The sequence below is a fragment of the Vulpes lagopus genome, chromosome 22 (genome assembly GCF_018345385.1).
Source record: "Vulpes lagopus strain Blue_001 chromosome 22, ASM1834538v1, whole genome shotgun sequence".
NCBI classification, from domain to species: Eukaryota; Metazoa; Chordata; class Mammalia; order Carnivora; family Canidae; genus Vulpes; species Vulpes lagopus.
This window is the reverse complement of record NC_054845.1, coordinates 26,067,310-26,091,077: the sequence shown is the minus strand read 5'-3', so window position 1 is coordinate 26,091,077 and position 23,768 is coordinate 26,067,310. Positions and strand designations below refer to the sequence as shown.

At 61.1% G+C, this 23,768-nt stretch overlaps 1 protein-coding gene across 12 annotated transcripts in view; it reads right to left on the bottom strand.

The window, feature by feature from the left end:
* SPEG (striated muscle enriched protein kinase) overlaps positions 1-23,768 on the bottom strand; it is a 48,887-nt gene that overhangs the window by 18,059 nt on the left and 7,060 nt on the right. For 2 of the 12 annotated variants that reach the window (XM_041737671.1, XM_041737678.1), the window contains exons 1-10: positions 21,663-22,613; positions 21,005-21,094; positions 20,585-20,921; positions 16,421-17,727; positions 14,440-14,583; positions 13,931-14,113; positions 4,545-4,720; positions 4,235-4,323; positions 3,218-3,393; positions 452-712 (exon numbers count right to left, since the gene is read on the bottom strand). In XM_041737671.1, the coding sequence (XP_041593605.1) occupies positions 452-712; positions 3,218-3,393; positions 4,235-4,323; positions 4,545-4,720; positions 13,931-14,113; positions 14,440-14,583; positions 16,421-17,727; positions 20,585-20,921; positions 21,005-21,094; positions 21,663-22,128 (3,229 nt within the window). In that variant the 5' untranslated portion in view covers positions 22,129-22,613. The other 10 variants (XM_041737675.1, XM_041737677.1, XM_041737672.1 and 7 more) reach the window with 10 other exon arrangements.

The following is a 23,768-nucleotide window of genomic DNA, read 5'->3' as shown; positions in this document are numbered from 1 at the left end:
AGAGATGTCATTCATAATAATAACGGCTGACATTTATTAGGTGTCACCCTTTGCCAGGCTTGTGCTGTTCTTTGTTCTTTACATACATCATCTCATTAATCCCACTGACCCCCCTGCGAGGTAGCTGGTCTCATGATCCCTTTGTCCAGATAGTCTAAAGCTCAGAGAGATGAAGTGACTTGTCCAAAGTCACGTGGCTGGACGTGGCAGGGCAGGGACTGGAACCCAAGTCCGAGTGGGTTTGCTACATGGCAGTGGGCAGGCTCCCCGTAGGAACAAGGGCTAATACGGCTCCAGAAGGCACTCTGTACCCGGGGCCACTCCACACGCAGATGTGATGGAGGCGGGTGCTGTCCATGATCTTCCTTTGCCCCCAGCTCCTACACCTGCGGCCCCCGCCCTCCAGCTGTTGGGCACCCGCGGCAGCCCCAGGGCCTGAGTAGGCAGTTACCTTTGGCCGTGCTGAGCTTGCAAGTGTAGACACCACTGTCGTCCTCATGCACAGAGGTGAGCAGCAGCTTGCACTTCCGGCCATCGAAATGCATCTTGCATTTGAGCAATGCAGGCTGCAGCAGGCGGCCTCGACAGAGCCAGTCTACCTCCACGTCGGCAGGACCCGCCACCAGGCACTCAAACAGCGCCATCTCCCCGGCCCCCACGTCCACGTCCTGCAGGGGGGCCAGCACGGCCAAGGACCGGCTTTCAGGATGTGCTGGGGGGGAAGCGGCCACAGGGGGCACGCATGGAATAAGACACACGGGGCGAGGGAGACACATACACGCACACACAAAGAGACAGACAGATACAGAGAGAGAGATGCATTTTGTTCCTTCGGAGACAGGGAAAGCCCGCCCGCCCGGCCAGGACAGCAAGGAACTCCAGGGCCTGGCTTCAGGATGGCAACCCAAGCTGGGCTAGGGAGGATGGAACTCAGGGGAAGTGGGAGGGCATCGAGGGCAGGGACGCGGAGGGGCCACGTAGGGGCAGAAACGGCGGCGGAAAAAAAACAACACAGCACACCAGCTGGGTACAAACTGGACTTTATTTGAGCTAAGAAACACCTTTTTTCAAATATCTCCACACCCACTACAGCAGGCCCTTACTGTCTGGCCAGCCTGGCTAACACCCTCCTTCCCAGACAGAGCATCCGGGCGGGCCCTGACAGTGAAGAGGGGAGCCCCAGCTGAGCCCTAAACCTGCCCAGAGCGGGTCCTGGTCAGGCCTCCTCATCCACGTAGGGCCCGAGGGCCTCTGGCTTTTAGTCTCTTGTGAAATTGTGTTGTGCCTTTTGAAACCCGTTTCTGGAATGGTGAGTGCCTTGTCCCCCACCTCGTGAGCCCCCCTAGGCCCCTCCAACCTGCGGATGCCATGCCCTGACCTCTCCCACTCTGCCTCACCCCACACCAGCTCAGGGGCATCCTTCCCTGACTGTCACAGACACACAGACAGACAAACAGATAGACAGACAGGGCCTGTAGCAGCGGTAGCACATGCGCTCGCTGGATGCTCCCCTGCAGGGAGAGACCGGGGTGGGGGGCATGTCTTGATACCCCTCCTGGCTGCCCCCTCCTGGCACTCGGCCCACGTGGGGGGCTCCCAGCCTGCCCAGCCATATGTCCACCTGGGAAGGGAGGGTCCCTAGGGGCCCATGGGCTATCCCGGGATGCTGTAAGGTGGGGAGGGAAGGAATGGGAGGCTGGGACAGGGTCCGGGCCGGCGGGCCGGCGGGGTCTGTGGGCAGGAGGCAGTGAAACACAGCGAGGTCCGAGAAGTGCCTGAGACAGGGGCGCGGCTCGGAGGGTAGCGGGGGGAGCGCAGGCGGCCCCCTGAGCTCACTCGCCTGTGTACAGACAAAAACCTCAGTCAGCAAGCGGCAGGTTAGTGCAGCACACTCGCACCCACACGCACGCACAGGCACGCACACCACGCAGACCTGGCTAGGCCCCCTCTGCATGGAGAGCTGCCTCTAAAACTGCCAGGGTGCACTGCCATTTCCGGGTTCCTCCAAGGTCAGCGTGGGAGGGACCGGCGGCCAGCCAGAGGCCAGGCAGGTGGGTCTCTGGGGTTCTTGGGCAAACAGAGGCCGTGGGCCCCTGGGGGGCAGTGGGGAGGAGGCATTCACAGGCATCAGGGGCCCCCAAAGCCTGGGGGATGTCAGGAGGAACCCCAAAGAGAGAGAAGCACCGAGACATGGGTTAACACAGAGAAGCAAGGCAGAGCTAGACCCTGGAGGGGAAGCGGGAACAGGCCAGGGAACGGGGGCCAGATTGGGTGTGGGGAGAGCTGAAGAATTCAGAGACCAAGGAGGTGGCAGCCCCAAGAACGGGAGGCACAGGGCCGGTAAACTGAGGCACGCAGAGCCCAGTGGAGGTGACCTTGACCATTAGGGTCAGAGCTCCAACAGGGGCTGGGGTATCCTGTGAAGCTCTCAGAGCCAGCCTCTACCAGGAAAGGAGGGATGATGGCTGAGTGCAGAGCTAAGGAGGGGTTCCCAGCCCCGAGCTGCGCCCCGGGAAGGTGACGTAGAAGGCAAGACTAACTGGCCAGCCCCTGGGAGGAAAACCACCAGCGCCCCAAGGGCAGCCTGGCAAAGGCCTACCTGCTGTCCCCATCACCCAAAAGGCCCCTGCCCTTATGTCCCAACTCTGGGGGTCCAGCCCTCTCCACATACCACGGTCCTGCTCACCCAGGCACCCCTGGGATCCCCACAATGCTTCAAACCCAAGTCACCCCAGGGCCCCTCCGAACGGGTCCAGCTATCAGACTCTCCCCACTGCCACCTCCAACCACAACAGCTTCTGCGCAGCAAATGGGATAGACAGGAGGGCAAAGGGGCAAGAGGAGAGAGGTGGGGTGGGTGTGAGGGAGGAGCCTGGAAAGGGCAAGGTGACAAAAGCTTGGAAGAGTGTGGGGAGGGGATAGCTGGTGGCAGGAAGCAGGGTCTCTCTGGCTGGCATCAGGGGTAGGTGTGACCGAGCATAGGAAAGGCAGGACGGTGTAGTAGGCTGAGCACTGAACAATTTGCCGCGTGGCCTCAGGCAAGGCACTTCCCCTCTCTGGGCCTCGGTTTACTCAAGTACAATACAAGCAACCAACCACGGGATCCCTAAGGCCTGTTCTGACCTAAGGTTGTGTGAAAGTTGGCATCTGAGCAGGGATGAGGCTGGGGCCGGGGCCGGGGCAGGGGTGGGGCTCGTGGAGAGCATGAGGGACTCACCTCTGACCTCTAGGCGGGCCTCACACTGCCGGGCGCCATACTCATTGACCGCCTTGCACGTGTAGAAGCCGGCGTCGGCCCGCTCGGCAGCCAGGATCCGCAGGCGGCACAGCCCGCCCTCTGCCTCCTCCGCGAAGCGCCGCTGGTCGGGGCGCACGGGCTGCCGGTTTCTCAGCCTGTCAGAGGGACAAACACTCAGTCTGGGCGCCCAGGTCCCCACCTGCAGGTTCCTCCTCCCTCACATCATCTACCTGCTTCCCGGATCTGTCCCCGGGTTACAGGGCCAGGATCTCAGCCCGACTCTCCCTCTCCTCTGCCCACTTGGATCTTACCCTTCTTGCAAACTAACCACATTGTTCAGCTCTTACTAGTTCTGAAACATCTGGGTGTCTTATTTTTATAACGAACAGACAGCTTTCCTGCTTCCCAAAGGAAATAACTTACGATGTTAAAAAAAAAAAAAAAACATCACACAGGAGATTAGACAATTAATTACAAATGGAAACTAGAACCCAAACTAATAAGAACCTAAGCAAAGAGTTCTCAAGGTTCCAGGCACCCGGGATGAAGCATTGTAGCCAAGGCCCAGGCTTTAACCCCAGGCTCCGAGCAGCTCAGAAACAAATCCTTGCGCCTGGGCCTAGCACAGGGCCCGGCGCAGAGCAGGGCTCAGCAATCACCCCGCAGTCACCTGCTGGGGGTGCGCACATGCAGGCTTCTCTAAGAGATGACCCCTGCCCATTCGTCCCCAGCGGAACGGACAGGAGACCTTCTGTTACCTGAAACCCGTTCCGGAAGGAGAAGCCCTGCATGAGCCTGAACCAAAAGGTGGGGGCGTGTTTGGGGCGGGGGCGGGGGGCACCACTGTACCTGGGACAAGACCCCTGGGCAGATCACAGGGAAGTCTACAAGAGGCCCACTCCCGTCACGGGAAAGTGAGACCGCACAGGGCCAAGCCTGGAGCTGAAAGGGGGCAGTGGGGGAGCTGGCAGGTGGTGGCCTGTGGCTGCTACTCACCAGGAAACCACTGGTTTGGGCTCCCCTTGCACACGGATGCTCATGGTGACGTCCTGGCCTTCTCTTACTGACTGGTCCATAAGCGAGACCTGAAGGGGACCCCAAAGTGTCAGGGGAGACATTCAGGGCCCAGAGGATTCTGGCTAGAGGCCTCTTTCCCATGCCAGGCCGACTGAGGCTGGCTCCAGATAAGAAGGGTGAATGGGGCCAAGTGCTAGGACTTGCTAGAACCTGGTGTGGCCCCAAGAACAAGGGCACACGTGAAGGAATGGGGGTGCCCAGGGCTCGGTGCTGGCCGCAGGGGTCTGACCTTGAACGTGGGGGGTGCCTTAGAGCCGGTGTCAGAGGAGCGGCGGTTCTGGGTGGGACTGAGCTTCATGGTGGGGGCTCGGGGCCAGGTCTCTCCGGGCTCCGGAAACTCCTCTGGGGGGCTCAGGTATTCCTCGTCAGAGGTGATGGGGCTGCTGAAAGGTGATGTGGACTCGCCTAGAAAAGAGACAGAGGAAAGACAGTGGCACAGAGAGACGCCAGGGCAGGAAGGGGGGTCAGAGAGAATGGGAGAGCTGGCTAGATCAGATCTGCCCAAGATCAAGGGCCTGATAAGGTCTGGAATGTTCCACACAGCCCCGGGGGCAGACCAGCCCTGCCCTGACTTGGCTTCACGGGCTCCTACTTGCTTGCAGTGTGACCTTGCTCAGGTGTTTCCTGTCGCTGAGCCCCTGAATCCTACTCTGCCATAGACTCTCCTAACACGGATCCTGGGGGAACCCTAGGGAGTAGCCGGGACAAGGGATTCGGGCAACAGAGGGGCTGCCCTGGGCCTCATGGGAGACATGAAATCCCACTGGAGCAGAGAACCCACATTCCTGGCATGGAACTGCAGGCCCCTAATGCAGGTGGTCCCCAGCATGGTAGAGGCAGGGCACCCGCTCCTCGGGTGAGCTGGGCCTGGTGCAGAGGAACACACACCTCAGACAAACCCCATCCGGACGGTGCCAGGGCCAATGAGGCGGCACTGTCCAGCCTGCCCTTCCCCCTCTGCCTTCTCAGCTTCCTGCCCCACATACCCCAGGGGCACCTGTTGGCCCCAGCCCTACAACATGGACCCCCAAACTCTCAGAGGATGGAAAAGGGGTTTGAGTCATCCGCAGAGAAGGGCGACTCAGACTGGGGAAGAGGAGGGGGGCACCGGTGTCCGTTTTGGGGGAGGGGTGTCCCCAGGGCCCTGACGCCCTCCCCTGCAACTGGCCAGGGGCCCAGCCTCACTGAGCTGGCTCCTATCCGACTACCAAATACAGACATGAATCGGCCACAGCCCCCTGGCCCCTCCTCCTGGTTCCCCCACCCCAAGCCCCTGTGGCCCGGCCCCCCACAAGGCTGCACCCCAACTCACCCGAGACTCTGCACACAGACCCCAGGCGGCGCCTGTCCTGAAGGCTCTGCCCTGGCACCAGGCCCTCCTGCTGCCTGCCCACTGCCCACCCCACCCGGCTCCCCAGGGAGCAGAAGCCCAGCCTGCCCAGCCCCACTCACTCGGCTGACCCTGCGGAGGCTGTGTGCGAGGGCCTGGGGGAGGGGAAGGAGGCGGTGGGGGCTGGCCAGGCAGGGACAGGCTGGGTGGCAGGCAGGCAGCTGGCTGGGAAGGTGGTGCCTGCTGAGACCACAGGCAGCCCGGGCCCTGGAGTGAGTGGAGGGGGAGGAGAGGGGAGGGGCAGAGCGAGGCCGCCTGGCTGTATTTAGCCACCCTGCTCATTCCCAAGCAGCCGGATCTGCCTTTTCTCTCTTTACAGTTTCGGGACCCTGACAAGAGCGAAGCCCCCTCGGTGGCGCCTCAACTCAAAGTGCTGGGGCCTCAGTCCCCGGGGGAGGATGGGAGAGGCACTACAATGCTGCCCCCGGGATGCCTGCCCTGAGCCACTCACTTCGACACATCCACCAGATGAGGTCCTGACGGCAAATGGCCCTTAGGATGCCCCCTGTTCTGACCAAACCAAGGTCCGCACGTGGCAATGTGCTGACAAGCCTCGAATATTGGAGCCAGGCCTGGCTATGCCCTGTGTTCTCTGGTGCTGAGAATCAGAGAGGGGTCAGGACCTTCGGTCTCCTTCCCAGAAACACCCCCTCCACCTGCGGGGGCCCAGAATCCTGCCTCTGCCTCCCCACTACTGCCATGGCAGGTTTGGCTCAGGACCCCCCGGGGCCTTGGGGTGGCACCTACCTCTCCTCCTCCCAACTCTGAGTTGGCAGTTGTCCCTCAACCTCTCACCCCACCGGGCCAAGGGTCATGAAGCAGGGGCTGCTTCTAGTAACCCCCCACAACTAGCACCCATCTGGACTTGGGCTGGGGCAGGGGCTTGGAGACAAGTAGAACAGGGAAGCTGTTGAGAAGAGGTCATATGTCCTTCTCTCCCCACCCCACCCCCGTGTTTTTTTAAAGATTTATTCATCTATTATTTTAGAGAGAGAGCTTGCATGCACACTATGGGGGGGGAGGCAGGCAGGAGAAGGAAAGAGAATCCCAAGCCGACTCCCCACCAAGTGCGGAGCCTGACGTGGGGCTCGACCCCACGACTCCGAGACCACAATCAGAGTGGACGCCCAGCCAACTGAGCCACCCAGGCGCCATCCTCTTCTCTCTCCTTTTATCACCCCCACAACACAAGGCCACATTCCCAAGCTATGACCCGTATTTCCCAGTGAAGGGGGGTGCAGGGGAGGGGGGTCCACCATTCAGGATGACCGTCTTGGGGAGGCAAGTCAGAATGGCATTTGGTAAACATGTGCCTGGGGCTTGGCCACCAGCTGATGCTGAGACCACAGGCATGGCCCCTGGAGGCAAGAGCCCCCCCCCCCCCACCATGGAGCCTGGTGACCTCCTAGGTCACCAGGAGGCTGGACAGCGCTGGGGGACTCACCTGGGGCACTCACCCGCCAGGGGAGGGAAGTGACCTCCAGGGTCACCCGCAGGCTGGACAGCGCTGGGGGACTCACCTGGGGCACTCACCCGCCAGGGGAGGGAGGTGACCTCCAGGGTCACCCGGAGGCTGGACAGCGCTGGGGGACTCACCTGGGGCACTCACCCACCCCGGGAGGGAGAGCAGAGTAGAGCGGGTTTGCAGGGAGCCTTGGAGACCCCTGGTGGTGATCAGGGGAACTGCACCCTGGGGCACCCAGGGGCACCCAGGGACAAATCCAGGTCTTCAGGCCCCTCAGAGACTGGTCTCCAGCTCCCAGAACTTCTAGGGTTCCACACCAGGCTCTGGTGCCACCCCACTTTGTACAAGCCCCACCACCAAAACCATCTTTGTAGGCAGTCCCTGATCTCAGCCCTGCTCCACCAACAGGCCTGACTCTTACTGTGGGAAACACTGTGGGACCAGCCAGGAAGCGGGGAGAAGGTGCCCCCCAAACCTACCATGCACATATGCCCCCCATATGAGTGCTGCCCCTACACACCCCACCACCCCAAAACATGCTGGCTCTGTCCACGTGTGTGGCCTTGGCCTTTCAACACTGTTCACAGGTTAGATTTGCTTGATGAAAATACATGAGGGAGCCCTCAAGGTTAGAGGTTGGAGGAGAGGGGGAGGCCCTCCTTCCCCAGACCAGAGCATCTAGCTCAATACCCATCCCAACATTCCTGGAGACATTCTAAGGATAAATATAGTTCCAGCCACCAACTGAAAGACCTTCTACACCAGGGCTTCTCCACTGCCCACAACAGGACCACCTGGGAGCCCGTTTAAACCATAGCTTCTGGGCCTTACTCACTCTGACTCAAGAATTAGATTTCCTAGAACAGAGGTCAGGAAACTACATTTTTAGAAAGCAGTCCAGGTGATTCTTACGTGCATGAAAGTTTAGGGACCCCTGTGATCCTCTTGGGAGGACAACCCTAAGAGGTGAGTTCTGTCTCATTTGGTGGCTAAACTTCAGGGCAGGGGTCTGAAGCTGAGGCCTGACTCCAGAGCTCATGTGCTTCCCACTGCACCACCTGGCCCCCCGACCTCAGCAAGGTCCCTGACTCTAGGGCAGGGGTTCTCAAACGTTCCTGGTGTATAAGAATGGAGCTTGAACCACAGACTGCTGAGCCCCACCCCCAGAGTTTGTGATGGGCTGGGTATGTGAATGGGCATCGCTAACACATTCCCACGGTGATGCGGACGCTGCTGGTCTGGGGACCACACCTGGAAGACCGCTGTCCCGGGGACTTCTGTGCTCACCCAACCTCCACTCTCAGGCAGATCTTCATTAGCACCCTTTGCAGATGTGTGTCTCGCCCAGCCTCTGCAGGTCACCCAGGTTGTTTTGGGGGCTGGGAAGCCCACAGATCTCTATCCTCCCACATCACGACCTCACACACAATCTTTGCAGGCCACATAGCCCCAGACTATCCAGGAGGGCCTCCAGGTATGGCTATAAGGTCTAAGAAGTGGCCAAAGCACGGTCATGATCTCAGGGGACTGCCGGCTGGTAGGGATGACAACCCCAATCCAGACAGGGCCAATCCAGACACCTCTAGAATAGTGAGCCCCTTATTCCTATAAGGGGGCAAGAGAAGGGCAGATGAGGGCCATGAGAGGGCAAAGAGCAGATTCCTTTGGGCTCAGGGAAGACAGAGTAACAGACGGAAAGGGTTGTATAGGAATTAAGAGTTTGGTTGAAGCAGGAAAAAGGGAAAAAGTCTTTCCAGAGGAGGAAACTGGATGAGCAAATATCTGGAGACAAAAAGAACATGCAGGGCAGCCCGGGTGGCTCAGCGGTTTGGCGCTGCCTTCGGCCCAGGGCGTGATCCCAGAGACCTGGAATCAAGTCCTGCATTAGGCTCCCTGCATGGAGCCTGCTTCTCCCTCTGCCTGTGTCTCTGCTTCTGTGTGTCTCTCATGAATAAATAAGTGGATTCTAAAAAAAAATTAAAAAAAAAAAAGAACATGCAGACAACTGTAGCTCAACCCACTGGCTACTGAACTGGGTAAAGCTGGAAGTGGGGCCTGGCAAAGCTGAAGCAGCACAGCCTCCCACAGCCTCAGCTGCCTCCAGACACCCTCAGGGCCAGCCTCAGGGCCAGACAGCGGAGGCCAGCTTCAGGAGTGCGGCCTTCACTCTGCAGGCCAACGGGAGCTCCTTGGGGCTTCTGAGGGGGGTGGGGGTGACACGCTGGAGTTGTGACAACCACACATACGTGGCCCGGCCATTCCCAACCGGTCCTCCGCAGGCACTGTCTCAGCAGTTTCCTCCGCAGGTGATTCCTTTAAACGTCCGCTGTGACCATGCCACCGTGGAAGGCAGCAAGGCCCAGGGCAAAGGGAGACAGGCCGGTCTACACCTGGGAATGCACAGGTGCTGTCACGGGTACTGCCTCTTCCAGAGTAGAAGAGCAGGGCTAAGGTTTTGGGTTCAAGTGGACAGGCAAGCAGAGAGAACTTCCCACGGTCGGCCTGACCTAGCCCTACAAACCATTAATTCCCCACATGTGATTGCTTAGGGTTGCTCCGTGTTCCATAAAGCACTGGCACCCACAGTAGAGGAGGTCCCCATTCTGACAGGCTGAGTGTGCTAACCCCCACTCTGGGGTAGCAGCCTCAGCAGATACCCCTCGGGGCCAACCTGCTTCCAGTGATCAGGAGTGGGGAGGAAGGGCTGAGTGTGGTCAACAGACCACGCTGCTTTTTCAGATGCCACCCAAACCCCCTTCCGGGATGGGCAACGGGGTCATGTGGCATTCCATGATCCCCTCCATCGGCAGCTACTACCTTCACAGGGTTCGAATCTGTAACTCTACAGAAGCTGCGGCCAGGAGAAGGGGCCGGGGCAGACACTAGTGCCTTCCCTTTTAGACTCCTGACCTCTTACAACCAAACTCTTCTGTTATGACAGTATCAGTCATGTGGTGGGACCAGAATGGGCTTTGAAAAGCCACGTCGTCAGGCCCAAATGTCCTTAGCTACATCCTCATCCCCACAGAGCCACAGAGGGTATACAGACCCTTACCTCACAGATGAGAAAACTGTGGCCAGCTAAGGAAATGTGGAGAAGCCGAGGTCTCAGCTGGAAAATGCTAGAGCCTTGGGCTCAAATATACAAGACCTGTGCCTTGAGGGAGGACTGGAGGCATTAGGATGGAGCCCCCAAATCCCCCTTCCTCCTGACCAGCCTCCTGTCAGAGCTCGAGGTGGAGGTGAGCCAAATGATGCAGGGAAACAAAGGAGGACCACAGCCATGGTGGAGTGGGGAGTCAAGAGAAAAAGGAAAGAAACCCGCCCATCAGGCTCACCCACAGAGGGCATCAGCAGTCTCTGCCTCCCTCCCCACTCCCCCAGGCATGAGCACAATTCTCCCTTAACCCTGAACCTCTTCGGAGTAGCAGGGAAGGGGGTAGTAAGGAGTGTAGGCCTGGGAGATCCAGGGGCAGGGCTTCAAACCATAATCAGCCCCCAATTGGCCCTCTGCTCCTAGAGCTGAGCACCCCCACAGAGCAGGCACCAGCCACCTGAGATGATGTACCTGGGGATTAAAATGGAAAGAGAAGAAAAACCCAGTTGCTTGGTGGCACTAGCCACATTTCAAGAGCTCAACAGCCACACATGGCTCATGGCCACCCTACTGGATGGTGCACGTGTGGAACGCTTCCCGCATCACAGAAAGTTCTACTGGTCAGCATTTCTCTAGAACAGTTTGCTAAAGCTTTCCAAGGCTCAGCTCCCTCATGCGTAATGTGGGCATCATAACAGAACCTACCACAAGAGTTAATACAGGGCTTGGTATGCAGGAAGCGCTCAGGAGATGCTAACTACTCATGTTCTTTTCATCTGTCACCCCTAAACCTATTTGCTTCACAAGTGAGCATTTCCATCCCCCCCAGTCACCTGTTGCTTACAATATTCCTAGGCAGATTACAGGCGCTCAATAAAGGCTGCTGGCCTTGACCTAGCCCTAGGTCACCTTGTTCTCTATGTTTTTGTCTTCTTATCTGTAAAATGAGAATATCACCGCCTATCACGTCCCTCTCCAAGGGATACACATGGGGTGATGTAGCCCAAATAAGAGAAGAGGCGTGAAAGGACACTCTCAGAGAGATGTAGCACTTGGTACCCAGTTGGCACTGGGTTGTGCCCAGTTGGCATAAGTGCTTGTGTGATAGAGGTGGGCAGCTTAGCTTCAGGTAAGCATACTTCTCACACTCCCCAGCCACCCGCCCCAATACACACACACTTTGGAAGTACAACCGTGGTCTCAGGAAGGGTACTCTGTGGGCTGGCTGGGGCAGGCTGGGAGGGGCCCGGCGCTGGGGCGGGGCTGCCGGAGCAGGTGAGAACCAGACCCTGCCCCTCAAACCACAGGGCCTGAGCAACTAGTTGTCTGGTTACCCATTCCCTATTCCCGCCGTTCCCAACCAGGAACTGAGATCTGTGGGCTCTCCAAAGCAGGCCCTTTTGGGGTGGGCACCCCACAAGGGCACTGCGCAGCCAACCCTGGCTGCCAGGGTCCTAGGGTGGGGGGTTAAGGAACAAGAGAGGGAGGAGGTTCCAGGAGGCCTATTCCTATCAGACACTCCTCACTCCCTCCCTCAGCTGGCTCCCCCCGCCACCCTGCCTGCACCCCACCTGCAGCCACACTGCCTGACACGCTTTCTCAGCCCCACCCCCTCACTCCACAAACAGCCCAGGCCTGAGACCCCCCCGCCCTTGCCAAATGTCTGTGCCACCCCCACCCCAGTTCCACCCACGCTGCTGCTCTCCAGGTCCACTGGCCCCCGTCCAACCACTCTGGACCAAACAGTGCCTTGTAGGGGAAGAAAGTCTGCTTCCACCAAGGGAGCCCTGGGGCCGAGTCAGCATGACTTATGGGGGCTGTTCTCTGGGGGCAAAGCCCAGTGCCACTGACTAATGCGATGAAGCCTTTCCAGCTCCCCAGGGCGGGGTGTGGGGAGGGGGTCACGGCCATGCCAGGATGGACTGAGGAACCCAGAGGCTGGGAAACAGAGGAGCAGGGGCTGCAGGCCTGGCAAGGGCAGCAGAGGAGTCCCCAATGCACAGTCTGAAAAATGGGCAGAAAAGGAAAAGGCAGCATTCTGGGGCCTCGTGGAAACCCGCACACAGCAGTACCCCTTAAGTACGCTAGCAGCTAACATTCATCTACAGCTTGACAGTTTGGAAAGCTCGTTCACACATTGGCTTTTGACCGTGAGGATGGGAGAACTCTCCGGCTTACAAACGAGGAAACTGAACGGCAGGGAGGTTCAGAACGAGGAACACAGAGCTCCCAGTCAAGTGCTGACAGCTGCCTTGCCCCAAGCCTCCTTCCCAACCTTAAAAGGCTCCCAAATGGCCACAGGCCAGTATCAGGGCACCCCCCTGTACCCCTTGCCAAATCTCAGCCCAAGCCAGGTATTGACCAGAGTCCTGGAGCCAGCCCCAGGCCCCCTGAGGAGAGCTGGGAGCTGAGTCACAAGCCAGATCCCAGAGGTGATGGAAGGACGGAAGCACGCCGTTGGAGGGATGGCATGATTCAGCGTGCTGGGAGGGGCGAGGAGGAGAAAGACTAAAACGCAGGCTCCTGGGAAGGGTAGGTGAGCTAGGGAAGATGAAGGCTGGCTGTTCTGCAAAGCTGGAGGAGTGCAAAGAAAAGGATCGAATGCAGGGCTGGGCTCAGGGCACATGCCACCAAAACCACCCTTATCGTGAAGGCACACAAGTCCCAGACCCACAGCAAGACAGGCTCTGTAACCTGTCTCCTATCGTGTCCAAGGAAAGGGATGGAACAGCAGAACAGCGGGTGCCATACCCCCCCCCAGGACCCCCCAGGCACGCCCAGCCCCTCCTGCTGCCTCTCTACTTCCCAAAGTCCTTCCAGGTCCTGCGCCCCTCAATCTGACACCCCGTAACACTGACACACTGCTTGTGGCTCCTCTGCCCTGCACTGTCCTCCACCCGGAGTCCTCTGATCCAGCTTGATGACCCGAGGCTAACAGCCTTGAGGGTCGAGTCTGTGTCTTTTCCTTCGGAACCCCCACCCCCACCTCACCCATCCTCCCTTCCCCCACCTCTTGCTGCCCAGGATCAGCACACTCTCAGTCCCAGCAACCTGAATGGGTAGAACTGGCCATGCACACTGACACGGGTCCAGGCCTGCCCTGGACCTGAAAGAAACTGGGCTTACACCCAAAGGAAGTAGTCCAACACCAAGTGAGGGCTTTCGTAAAAATAGAAAAGGTGGCCTCAGCCACAGCCATCTCCAGAGAGGTGCTCTCGGCTACCCTCTCTTGAGGGATTTGGGTTCAACAGAAGGAGCAAGGGAGTGGGGAAGGGCTGTGGCACTTAAATGCATCCTTTTTACTCAGGGGAGGGGTACTGTTCTAGAAGAAATGACCTCAGAAGCCTCCTGATGGCTTTGAGCTGGGAGATACTTTTTCTCCGAGACTCACGGATAATTTGCTTTCCCCACAGGATCATTTTCAGGGAAATGCCAGGGGAGGATGGCATTTAGAGGATACATAAAGACAAATCTCAGTGACTTCATGAATTGGCCAGCCTGGTGTGTGTGTGCCTTTGGGAATCTGGCCCCCGCTGCTCTGAGGCCAGGCCACTGAGAATGCTTCCACTGAGAGTCGACCTGTGAGAACAGACTGTGCACACTGGTCTAGAGTGGGGTCACTGCTCATCCCACCCGGGGCCCCGGGGCCCACAGGCTCCCTACCAGGTCTCACGGCCAGCGCGGCAGCACAGCTGGCCTGACCCAGCTCGTTGGTGGCGGTGGCTGTGTAGCTCCCGGCATCGGCTGCCCGGGCCTCCCGGAGCAGCAGGGTATGCCGCTCGCCTTCAGCCCGGATGAGAAGGCGCCCATCACTGCGCAGGGCAGACCCATCCTTCTGCCAGGACACTGTGGGAAAGGAGCGGTGTGACTGGTTGCCACGCCCATGGTCGCCCACTGGGGCAAATCCCCCTTCATCCCACACAGAGCCCAAACCACCCCACTCCCCATCCTAGGGAATCCTGAGGACGCCCCCCTCATTCACAGAAGCTTAGGCCTGCCCTCCCCACTCCCAGGGGATTCTGGGAACGCTCCCCTAACACCCACACACACACAGGAGTGAGGCCAGCCCCAAGGAGCAGATGTCCCTCCTCCCCCTACCCCTGCCTCTGAGGACTGAGGGGGACCTCCCCCTCTCTGTCTCAACCTTAGCCGGGCCCAGCCCTGGAGCTCACCTTGGGGTGGAGGATTGGCAGTGATGATACACTTGAGCAGCACATCTGCCCCCAGGGCCGCCACCACATTCTGCAGGGGGATCTCAAACACAGGAGCCTCAAGGGGCTCTTCTCCGGCGGACACATACGAGTCATCTGAGGACTCTGCCAGAGACATGAGTGACAGGGTAAGGGGGGGCATGGTCCCTGTGGGGATGACTCAGGGGGAGAGGGGATTATGGCATCCTTGTATCTTAGAATGCCAAACCCAGAGAGAAGGGCTTCCAGAAGGTGCGGGTTGGGGAACAAAGGGTCTCTCTCCCAGATATCCTGAGACAGGGATCTTGGACAGAAGGGGAGGGGGCGGTTCTCAAACAGGACAGGGCAGCCAGCACTCTGCATTCGCTTGGCTTCTCAACTTCAGTCACAGTCACCATGGTTTCTGGAGGAAGGCGGGGACTGTGTCGTGCGAGTCTTTATACAAACCAGTCACTGGGGCTGGTAGATCAGGCCCTGTTCTACGCAAGTGCTCTTCGCAGCAGCACAAGACGTTACCAGCTTCCAAACAGGCAGGACCAGCGAACAGCAACCCGAGCCCTAAGCAGTAATACTGCTGTCACAGGGCAACATGTGGTAAATTGTCAAATTAGTAATGCCGCTGGATTCAAAAGAGGGAGCAGCAGGTGGGTCCAGTAGCCTCTGAGAGGCCTCCGGAATCAGCTTTGATTCCGTCCATCCACCAAACAGTAGGGCCGCACCGACTGCACGCCCAGCTCCGTGTGAGTAGCAGGGATGCGAGACACAAGCAGTGCTCTCTGCTTACAGGAAGCTTGTACACACAAAGGTATCACACTTCCAGTGCAGTGCATCCCTCTGGGTACTTCCCAACTGACGTTCTATACGCTAGACAAGGTATGGTCTGCTAGTAGTCAGAAAAACAGTGAGAATCCCAATTATGCTGGTTTTCTAGCTCCGTAACCTTGGACAAATTAGATAACCTCTCTGCGCCTCTGTTTTGTTATCTGTAAGATGGAGCTGATAAATCGCACCCAACCTCTTGCAGAGCTGGCATACAAATTAAAATAAAACAACACCCCTGAGCGCCCAGCTCACACGGCGCCTGTGTCGTGGTATGCAATCATGTGGCTGATAGGATGATGGAGAGGTACCTAATTATCTTTAGAAACCTGAGACAGTAATCCTTAAATGAGAAATAGAGTCATTTCAAAAAAAAAAAATCGAAATGGGTGGTAAGCACAATGAAAGAGACCCCCCCCCCCCCCGACAAGGCGTGCTGGGAGCAGCGAGCGGAGGCATCCGGCCTGGGGGAGAGCAAACCAAGGATGGCTTCCTCGGCCATCGTCCCGGAGTGGACCCCTATATGATGTTCAGGGTGGGCAGACTTAGGAGCAGGGGCATTGTGGCAGTTGGCCACCATCCAGAGGAAGACTAGGAGGTGACACAGGCTGGCATGTGCCCAGTCAGCTCAGCCATACAAGGATTCAAGGACGGGAGAGAGAAGCCAGCCGAGAGACTGGGTCCGATCTTGGTGGCCATGGGTGAGTCAGGGGATAGAAGTGGGATGGGGACTGACTTGGCTGGACCAAAGCTCGCCTCTGGGCAGGACCAAGCATTATTTATTGAGGTGGTTTTCCATCTCTTCCCCCACAGAGGGGTGGGGTCCCCACCAATGCCTCCCACCACAGCTAAATCCCTGACCCAGCAGCCCAGTGGACCCAGGGCACCTACGGCAGGCATCCGGGCACCTTCCTTGGCTCACATCTCAGCTCCACTCAGCCTCCACCAAAACGCACGCTGCCTCCCCAGCGGACGGGGTCTAGCACAAGGGCCTTCACAATCCTTCACTCAAACTGGAAACTGGGTCTGGGCCTCCCCTGTGAAACCGCAGCCCGCACCTGCCCGGCAGCTGCCCCCTTCCCCGCCCCGCGAGCGCCCTCCCACCCCGGTCTCAGCACCTTCTCGGCCCTCCCCGAGGCCTTACCGAGCTCAGGAGAGGTGGGCCGGGCCCGACGACCTCTGCCCTGGCCGCGGGCACCTCTGCGGTCCCAGGCCCCCCAGGGACCGTCCTCCTCGGGCCCTCTGCGCAGCCTCTTCTCAGCCTCGGGCCCCGCCCTGTTCTTCTCCAAGGCCTGAGGCCCGGCAGCGCCCTCCTGGCCGGGCGTGGCCCAGGGCAGAAAGCGCACGGCCTGCGCCGGGGGCTCCCGCTTGCGCCCCGGGGGTGCTCTCGTCCTGGCCTCGGGGGGCTCGGGGGCGGCGGGGGGCGGCACGGGGCTCCGGCACTCCTGGACGGCTCTGCCGCGGGTCAGCGGGAACTGGTCCCGGCGCCTAACCTCCTGCTGCGGGCCGTCCCCGGGCTCCGTCCTGCCCGCCGGGCCGCGGCTCCTGGGCCTCGCCGGCTCGTCCCCGGGCTTCCCCGCGGCGCTCGGAGGGGGCGGCTGGGCGGCGGCGGCGGCGGGGCTGTCGGCCCGGGGGCTCTTGGGCGTGGAGGGCCGGGGGAAGAGCGGGGGCTCGCCGGGCTCCCGAGGGGACGGGGCGCGCTGCAGCGTGGCGCGCAGGGACTCGTGCGAGCGCACCAGCTCGTCCCGCGACGCGGAGCGGCGGATGCGGCCCAGCTCCTGGGCGAAGCGCAGCGCCAGGTCGGAGGCGGGGCTGCGCTGCCGCGTGCGCTCGTCCAGCGAGGCTGCCTTCTGCTGGAACCGGCGGCGCCGCTCGGCCACGCTGCCGCTGCCCGGGGCCCGCAGCTCCTCCTGCGAGGCCCCGGGCGTGCCCCAGGGCGCCCCGCGCTCGCACTTGGGCTGCTCCAGCGAGCGGGCCTTGCGCAGCGGCACCCATGGCCGCAGGGGCGCCGGCGGCGAGTCGCTGCGCTCCAGGCTGCGCCGTCGCTCCTCGAAGAACTGCAGCTTGTCCAGGATGCGGGAGCCGGCGCGCACCAGCCTGGGCGAGCGGCCCGGCGCGGACAGGCGGCCCGACGCCTCGCTCAGGGGCGTCTGCGGTCGGGACTCGGCCGTGCCCGCCGGCGACGGCCCCGACGGCTTGGGCTTCTTCCCTCGCTTCTCCTCGGCGTCGTCGGGGGGCGCGGGCTCCTGAGGGCGCCGGTGGGGCGACGTGGGGGTGGCCGGGGGCTGGGCGCTGGGTCCCGGCGGAGGCCGCTTACCCACCCGGGGGGACGGCGGGGGCAGCAGCGCGGACTTGGAGGGGGGCGGGAGGGCGGGGCGCCGCGGGGCTTCGCTGGCCGGCTGAGGCTGGAGGTCGGGCTCCTCCCTGTGCAAGCCGCTCTGGGGGACGCTGCTGCAGAACCAAGACGGAAGGGGGGGAGGATTTAGGGGTCTCCCCTCCTAGACCTTCAGCCCAGTGATAGGCATTGGAGGGTGGGGCATGCTGGGAAGGCTTGGAGGTGACATGGGTCAGGCCCCCTGCCCCCTCCCGCCCGGGAGGAAGGAACAGCCAGAGCAGGTGCTGGGGAGAGGCTGGCAGCGCTGGCACCAGAAGACTGGGCTGGTGGCGGGGGCCCGGGTACACACTCAGCCCCCCCCCCAACCCCACCCCGGGGCTCTGGCCAGCCCCCTCCCCCCAGCCCCGGAAGCTGGGAAACAGCAGAAACAGAACGGAGCGGGGAGAAAAGAATGAGCTTAGGACCCAAAGGATGAAGTGGTGAGGAGAGGCAGGAGGGTTGGATGGGGAGGGGCCCTCTCAGGAATGCAGCCTCCCACTCACTCCTGCCCCCAGCTGGCCCCCACAGCCCTGCCCATCCTCAGCAGGACACAGCCCTCTCCCAGTGGCCCCTAGAAGAACAGGCACCAGCCTCCTGGGCACAACGCCTCTATCTCAGGGACTACCTGGCACCTGGGCTGCCTCACCAGACCTGAACCCCTCACCAGCTGCTGACATTAACAGCAGGTGGCACCTGAGGTCCCCGGGTGGGAGACTAGAACTGCCAGGGTCCCCTTCCCTTTGATCAGTCTGCCCCCACCATAGGCCTTTGACTTTGTCCTGACTCTGGGAAAATAAGATACCTTGAGTCTTTTGAAACTACCCTCCCCCTGCCTCCACCCACCCCCCAGCACAGAAGCTCCCCAAAGGGGTATGCTCAGAAATAACTCCACTCAGAAATAACTACTGCGTGGGCCTGAAGAGGGGGTGTGGCAGAAGAGGAAGAGGGAGGGAGCTGGTCAGCTCAGAGTACCCCTCTCACCCACAGAGCTTCGCTGCCCAAGAGCTGAGCCTCAGTTTCCCCCATATGGACTCTTGGGGGACACATCAAACAGAACGACGAGCAAGGAAAGGAACCCAAAATATTAACACCATGCCTGACACATTAGAGAGAGCTTAATAAAAACTCAGGAAACGGCTCACTGAATCCTTACTGGGGGCCAGGACTGTACAAAAGGGTTAAAATGCATTCACGCTTGTAACCCTCACAACAACACAACCAACAACCCTCAGGACAACCCTCTGAGCTAAGAGCTGTTACTGCCTCCATTTACAGATGAAGACACTGAGGCATAAGAGGTACAGTACCTCACCAAGGTGACACAGCTAGGAAATGGCTGGTGCCAGGATTGGAACCAAGGCAGTCTGACTCCTGAGCCCTATTCCCTCCAAATGTCTAGGATTCTGAGGGCACAGAACGGACACGAAATAGGGTACTGGCCACAGCAGAAGTTCTAGGGGTGCCTGAGGGGAAGGCTATCTCAGACTACCTGGGCCAGCCACCCCCACTGCAGACCCCATCTCTGACCGGGGTGGAGGGGTGAGGGGTAGAATGGCAATCCATGGTGCCCGGTGCCCGAGGGAACAGAGCCTCTGCCTGCCACCTCCGGGGAGCCAGAGTCTACTCTGGGGGAGGGACAGCAGAGTCCCCAAGGGGAGGGATGGCCTCTGGGAACTGGGTAAGGCTGGGAGAGAAATTGGGGACAGCAGAGGAGGCCTCTCTCCGGCAGTTCTGAGCTCTAGGCCAGCCTCTGTACCACAGACATCGCTAAGGAAATGGGTTCCTCAGAAGTTGCCATAGCAACTCCAGGCTCAGGCTGAGGCCTGGCAAAGGAAGGCAGGGAAGGAAAAGGCAAGTCCAGGGCTCGGGAGCGCTGGTTCATGCCAACCAGATAAAGCAAGGGAGCCGCCCCTGCCCCAGACCTCTCCCCTGCCTACCACTGGCACTCCAACCACCTTCCAAATAGCCTCCCCCACCAGGCTCCTGCTTTCTGCTTCATGATGGTCCCTCCCCCACACACCCATACCCGGCACAGGTTAGGTCCCTCTCTTTCCCCAAAGGTCTCCCAATACCTGCATCATCAGCCACTCCCCTCTGCTACTATAGACTCCCTCCTGTATCTGCCAGCCCCCAAACCTCCAAAAATGGCTCTGACGCCTCACTCCAACACCTCCGCTCCTGCTCCTCACCATCCCCTGCCAGGACAACCCTCACCCCCCAAGGCTCCCCCCACCCACTCTGCACAGGCATTTCCCACCAGGCCCTCACAAGCTCCGGGCCTCCATCACTCCCAGCCCTCTGTCTCCACCCCAGCCCCCTGAGTCCAGCCCTCCCTGCCTCCCACACAGCCCACATCCTCCTGGCCCTCGGCCCCATCAGCTCCCTGACCACCTCACTCTCTTCTCTCTCCCGGCCGTGCTCTTGCTCCCTGGCTCTCCTGCTCTCTCGGGAGCTGCCTGGCAAAAAGGTTCCGTTCCTCCCAGAAAAAGGCCCACATGGGAACAGGAATGTGCAGGGAGAAGAAAAGGCAGCAGCTGCTGAGACAGCAGGCACGGAGGGGGCCTTTGGGCGGGGGGGGGGGGGGGGGATCCTGGGGACAACTGGAGCCTGAATGGGCGAGGTGGGAGAGGGCCCCTGGGAAAGTGGAGATCTTGGAGGGGATGAGGAAAGGATGGAGGGGTCCACGAGACCATGGAGATGGCATAGGGAGCCAGGACAGGTGGGAGCAGGAGGCTGTGGGTGGTGATGGCACAGGAGGGAGGATGCCGTGTGGGAGGACAGAGTAGGTAGCCGGGGCCAGGGTGGCAGCCGGGGCGGTGAAGTGCACAGAGGGATGGATGGTGCAAGGGAGGGGTGAGGCCACAGAGTGGTGAGGGGCAGTGCAGGACACATGGTGAGGTGGGACAGGGCGGCCCGGGGGAGGCCGTTACTTACACGTGAATGGAGAGCGCCCGTCCTCTGTACAGACTGAATGCGCTGCCATACAGGTCACTGGCCACCGAAAGGCTATCCTCTGACCCCCAGCTTGCGCCCACCAGATTAGCTCGAGACGCCCGTACCAGCGGCTCCACCCCCAGGTGCCGTGGCCCGGCCCCGGCCGCCTGTGCTTGCCTTGGGCTGCCCGGGAGGCGGCGGGTGCCACCCCTGCTGCCCGCTTCCTGCTCCAAGACCGTCTGCCCGCTGCCCCACCAGCTCACTTGCTCCTCGGAGGTGCCTGTCACGGAGGTCGGGGGTGTGTCCAGGGAGGTGCCCACCAGGGTGTCGGAGCCCCCTAGAGAAAGCAGCACGGTGAAGCCCAGGCACCTCCTGTGGGAAGCCCGCCTGCCTGCTCCTGGAGCAGCCCAGAGAGCTCACCCGTGGGGGTGCTGAAGTCCCCGTCATCCCGAAGCTCCAGGCGCTGGGTCCCCTGCACATCGCTGATGTCATCCTCGCCCGTCTCCGAGTCTGGAGAAGAAGGGGTCTGTGTGGGCAGGGCCCTCCTCCCTCTGACTCCAACTCTTCCCTGTGTCTCCTCCCGCCTCCCCCGCAGCAGGCTCCCTCTTCCCACCAGCAGGGCTTCCACACCTGTTTTCTCTTCTCTTTTACCCCCACATCCCCTGGCCCATCCTGGGCTGCTCAGGCCAGTCCCGTGGCTCACCTCTGGACCCCTGGCTACTCATCCCGGCCTCCTTGGCCCTCAAAGCCACCTGCCACCGCCCCTCCCAGCCACTCAGTGGATTATCAGGGTCTCCGCCCTCTGCATCCTCCCCTGTCGATGATAGCATAGGTTCCTGTGCAGCCCCCACATAACAAGATCCTAGATTCCAAGGCTCTAAATTTCAGGTTCCGGTACCCCAGGAACAAAGGAGTGTCACCTCAGAGTCGTACTGTCAGGGCACTTGACCAACCGCAGGGCCAGCCTGTCCTCCACCCCAAATCAGCCGGAACACATCGGGGCGCAGCTGAGGTGGGGTGAGGAGAGGCCAGGGTCGGGCAGGGAGGAAGGGGGCTAGGGCAGGAGCCAGTTTCCTACCGTAACTTTGCTTTCTGCAGGAGCGGAAAACTTCGCTTCCATAGGAGCAGCAGGAGAGAGACATGGACAGACTGTTATCAGAGCGTTTGTGGGGCAGGGCATGGTGGGAAGGCAGGACAGAGGGGCCATGAGGGTACCCAGTGCCCAGGAAGGCCCTGTGGGGATGGGCCAGGGGAAGGGAGACACCTGGAATGGGCAAAGCATCTCTCATCCTGACAGCCTGCAGGCTCCCACTGTGCCCAGCTGGGGAGCACACATGCTTTGGCTGGTTATTCCAACTGCCCCAGCGATTCTGTACCCTTGGCACTCGCACTGGTGCTGCCACTGGCCACGCGCACACACACATATACACACACACACACACACATCTGCTTGTGCTCAGCCAGGTCTCAGACCCAGGCTCCCCATCAGGGGTCAGGCCCACCCTCTCGTAAAATATTTGCATTGTGCCTTGACCCTTCCTCATAAACCAATCCCCCCCACCCCGACCTGTTCTGCATCATGGTGTGACAGGCACCCTCTTCCCAATCCTTATCTTCTACTGCTGAATGGTCCTCAAAAATGCCCAGGGGTTAGGCTATAAGCAAAGTTTCCTGGGCATATTTTTAACTTTCCCAGATTCTAGCAGGTTCTGTGCCTCAGTTTCTCTGAGTGCCATGACAACCAGGAGCCGTGTGCTGGATGCTGACGTATGGCAGTGAGCTCATCCCTCCCGCTTGGCCCTACAGATGGAGCCCCCTGAGCCCAGGCCCATGGTGGGGTGTGCTAGTGAGTCCCCCTACGCCCCCCTCACCCCACAGCTGCAGGGTACAGGGCACCTCCTTGAGTGGGTATGGATGCGTATTGGGGGATCCCACATCTCATGGGCTGTCTTTGGGGCCTGGGTGCCTCGTGGAGGGACATGGACCAAGAGAAGGAGTGGGCATGGGCTAGAGCAGGGAGCCTGTGGTCCACGCACCATGGGTGAGTCGGCCAAAGGCCCGGCGGGAGTGGCCGGTTTTCTGCAAGAGAAAAGCCAGAATGAGTTGTTGAGGGGAAGGCTGGCTCCTGCTGTCCCTTACCTCCCATCCAAACCTCTATTAAACAGAAACTAATTCCAGGGCCTGGGGGGTGGGGGGGGGCTGGGGGGAGCTGGGGAGGTAAAGCACAGAACCTGCAGCTTCCCCTGGAGGGAATGTCCCCACTCTTCCCGGCCCTTCGGCCCTCCCAGCAAGAGCTCGGGGCTACCCAGCTGGGCCCTGGGGAGGGGCAGAGGAGGAAGCGAGGGCCCCAAGCTGTGGAGCACACGCCGCGGGTCCCACAGAGGCTCACAGGACTGGGGACCTGAGCTGCACCCCAGAGCTAGGAGCCAGGACACAAGACGGGAGGCTGACGTGAAGGAGGAGATGGGGGTGGGGGGAGCTTGGATGCCCGGGAGGTGGAGGGACGAGGACACGGATTCCTGCGGGGGGGGGGGGGTCGGACACCTGACATAGGTGTCAGGTGGGCAGGGAGGGTGATGGGGAGCGGAGGGCAAGGCCCCCGAGGGCCGGAGCCTGGGGAGCGCGGAAGAGGCCTGGGCGCGCGGAGGACAGGGCAGGGCTTGGGGGCCGGCGGAGCTCGGCGCCGGTGAGCGCGGCTCCCAGGAGCCGGGGAAGATGGAAGACTCCGGCCCGGGGCCCGGGGGGCAGGGAGCCCGCGGGCGCTCGGCGGGGGCTGCGGGGCGCGGGAGGGCGGAGGCGCGGCCCCCCGGAGCCCCGGAGCCCCCGAGCCCCCGAGCCCCGGCCGCGGCCCTCGGCGGCGGGGTGCGGCGGCCGCGGCCCCGGCGCCCCCTCCCCGGGCCCGGCCGCGGTGACCCGCCCTCCCCGGGGCGCCGGCCCCCCCGGCCCTCCCGGCGCCGCCCGCCCCCGGAGCCCTCACCTGGAAACGCTTCTTCACCCACAGCTTCTTCATGGCGGGGGAGGGGGCCGCGCCGGCGGCCGGGCGAGGAGGGGACGGGCGGGGGCGGGGCGGAGTCGGAGGCGGGGCCGGGGGCGAGGGGGAGCGGGCGGGAGCCGGCGCCGGTGGCGGGAGGAGCCGCGGGGCCGCCGAGCCCGGGCGGGGGGAGGGCGGCGGCGGCGGCGCCCG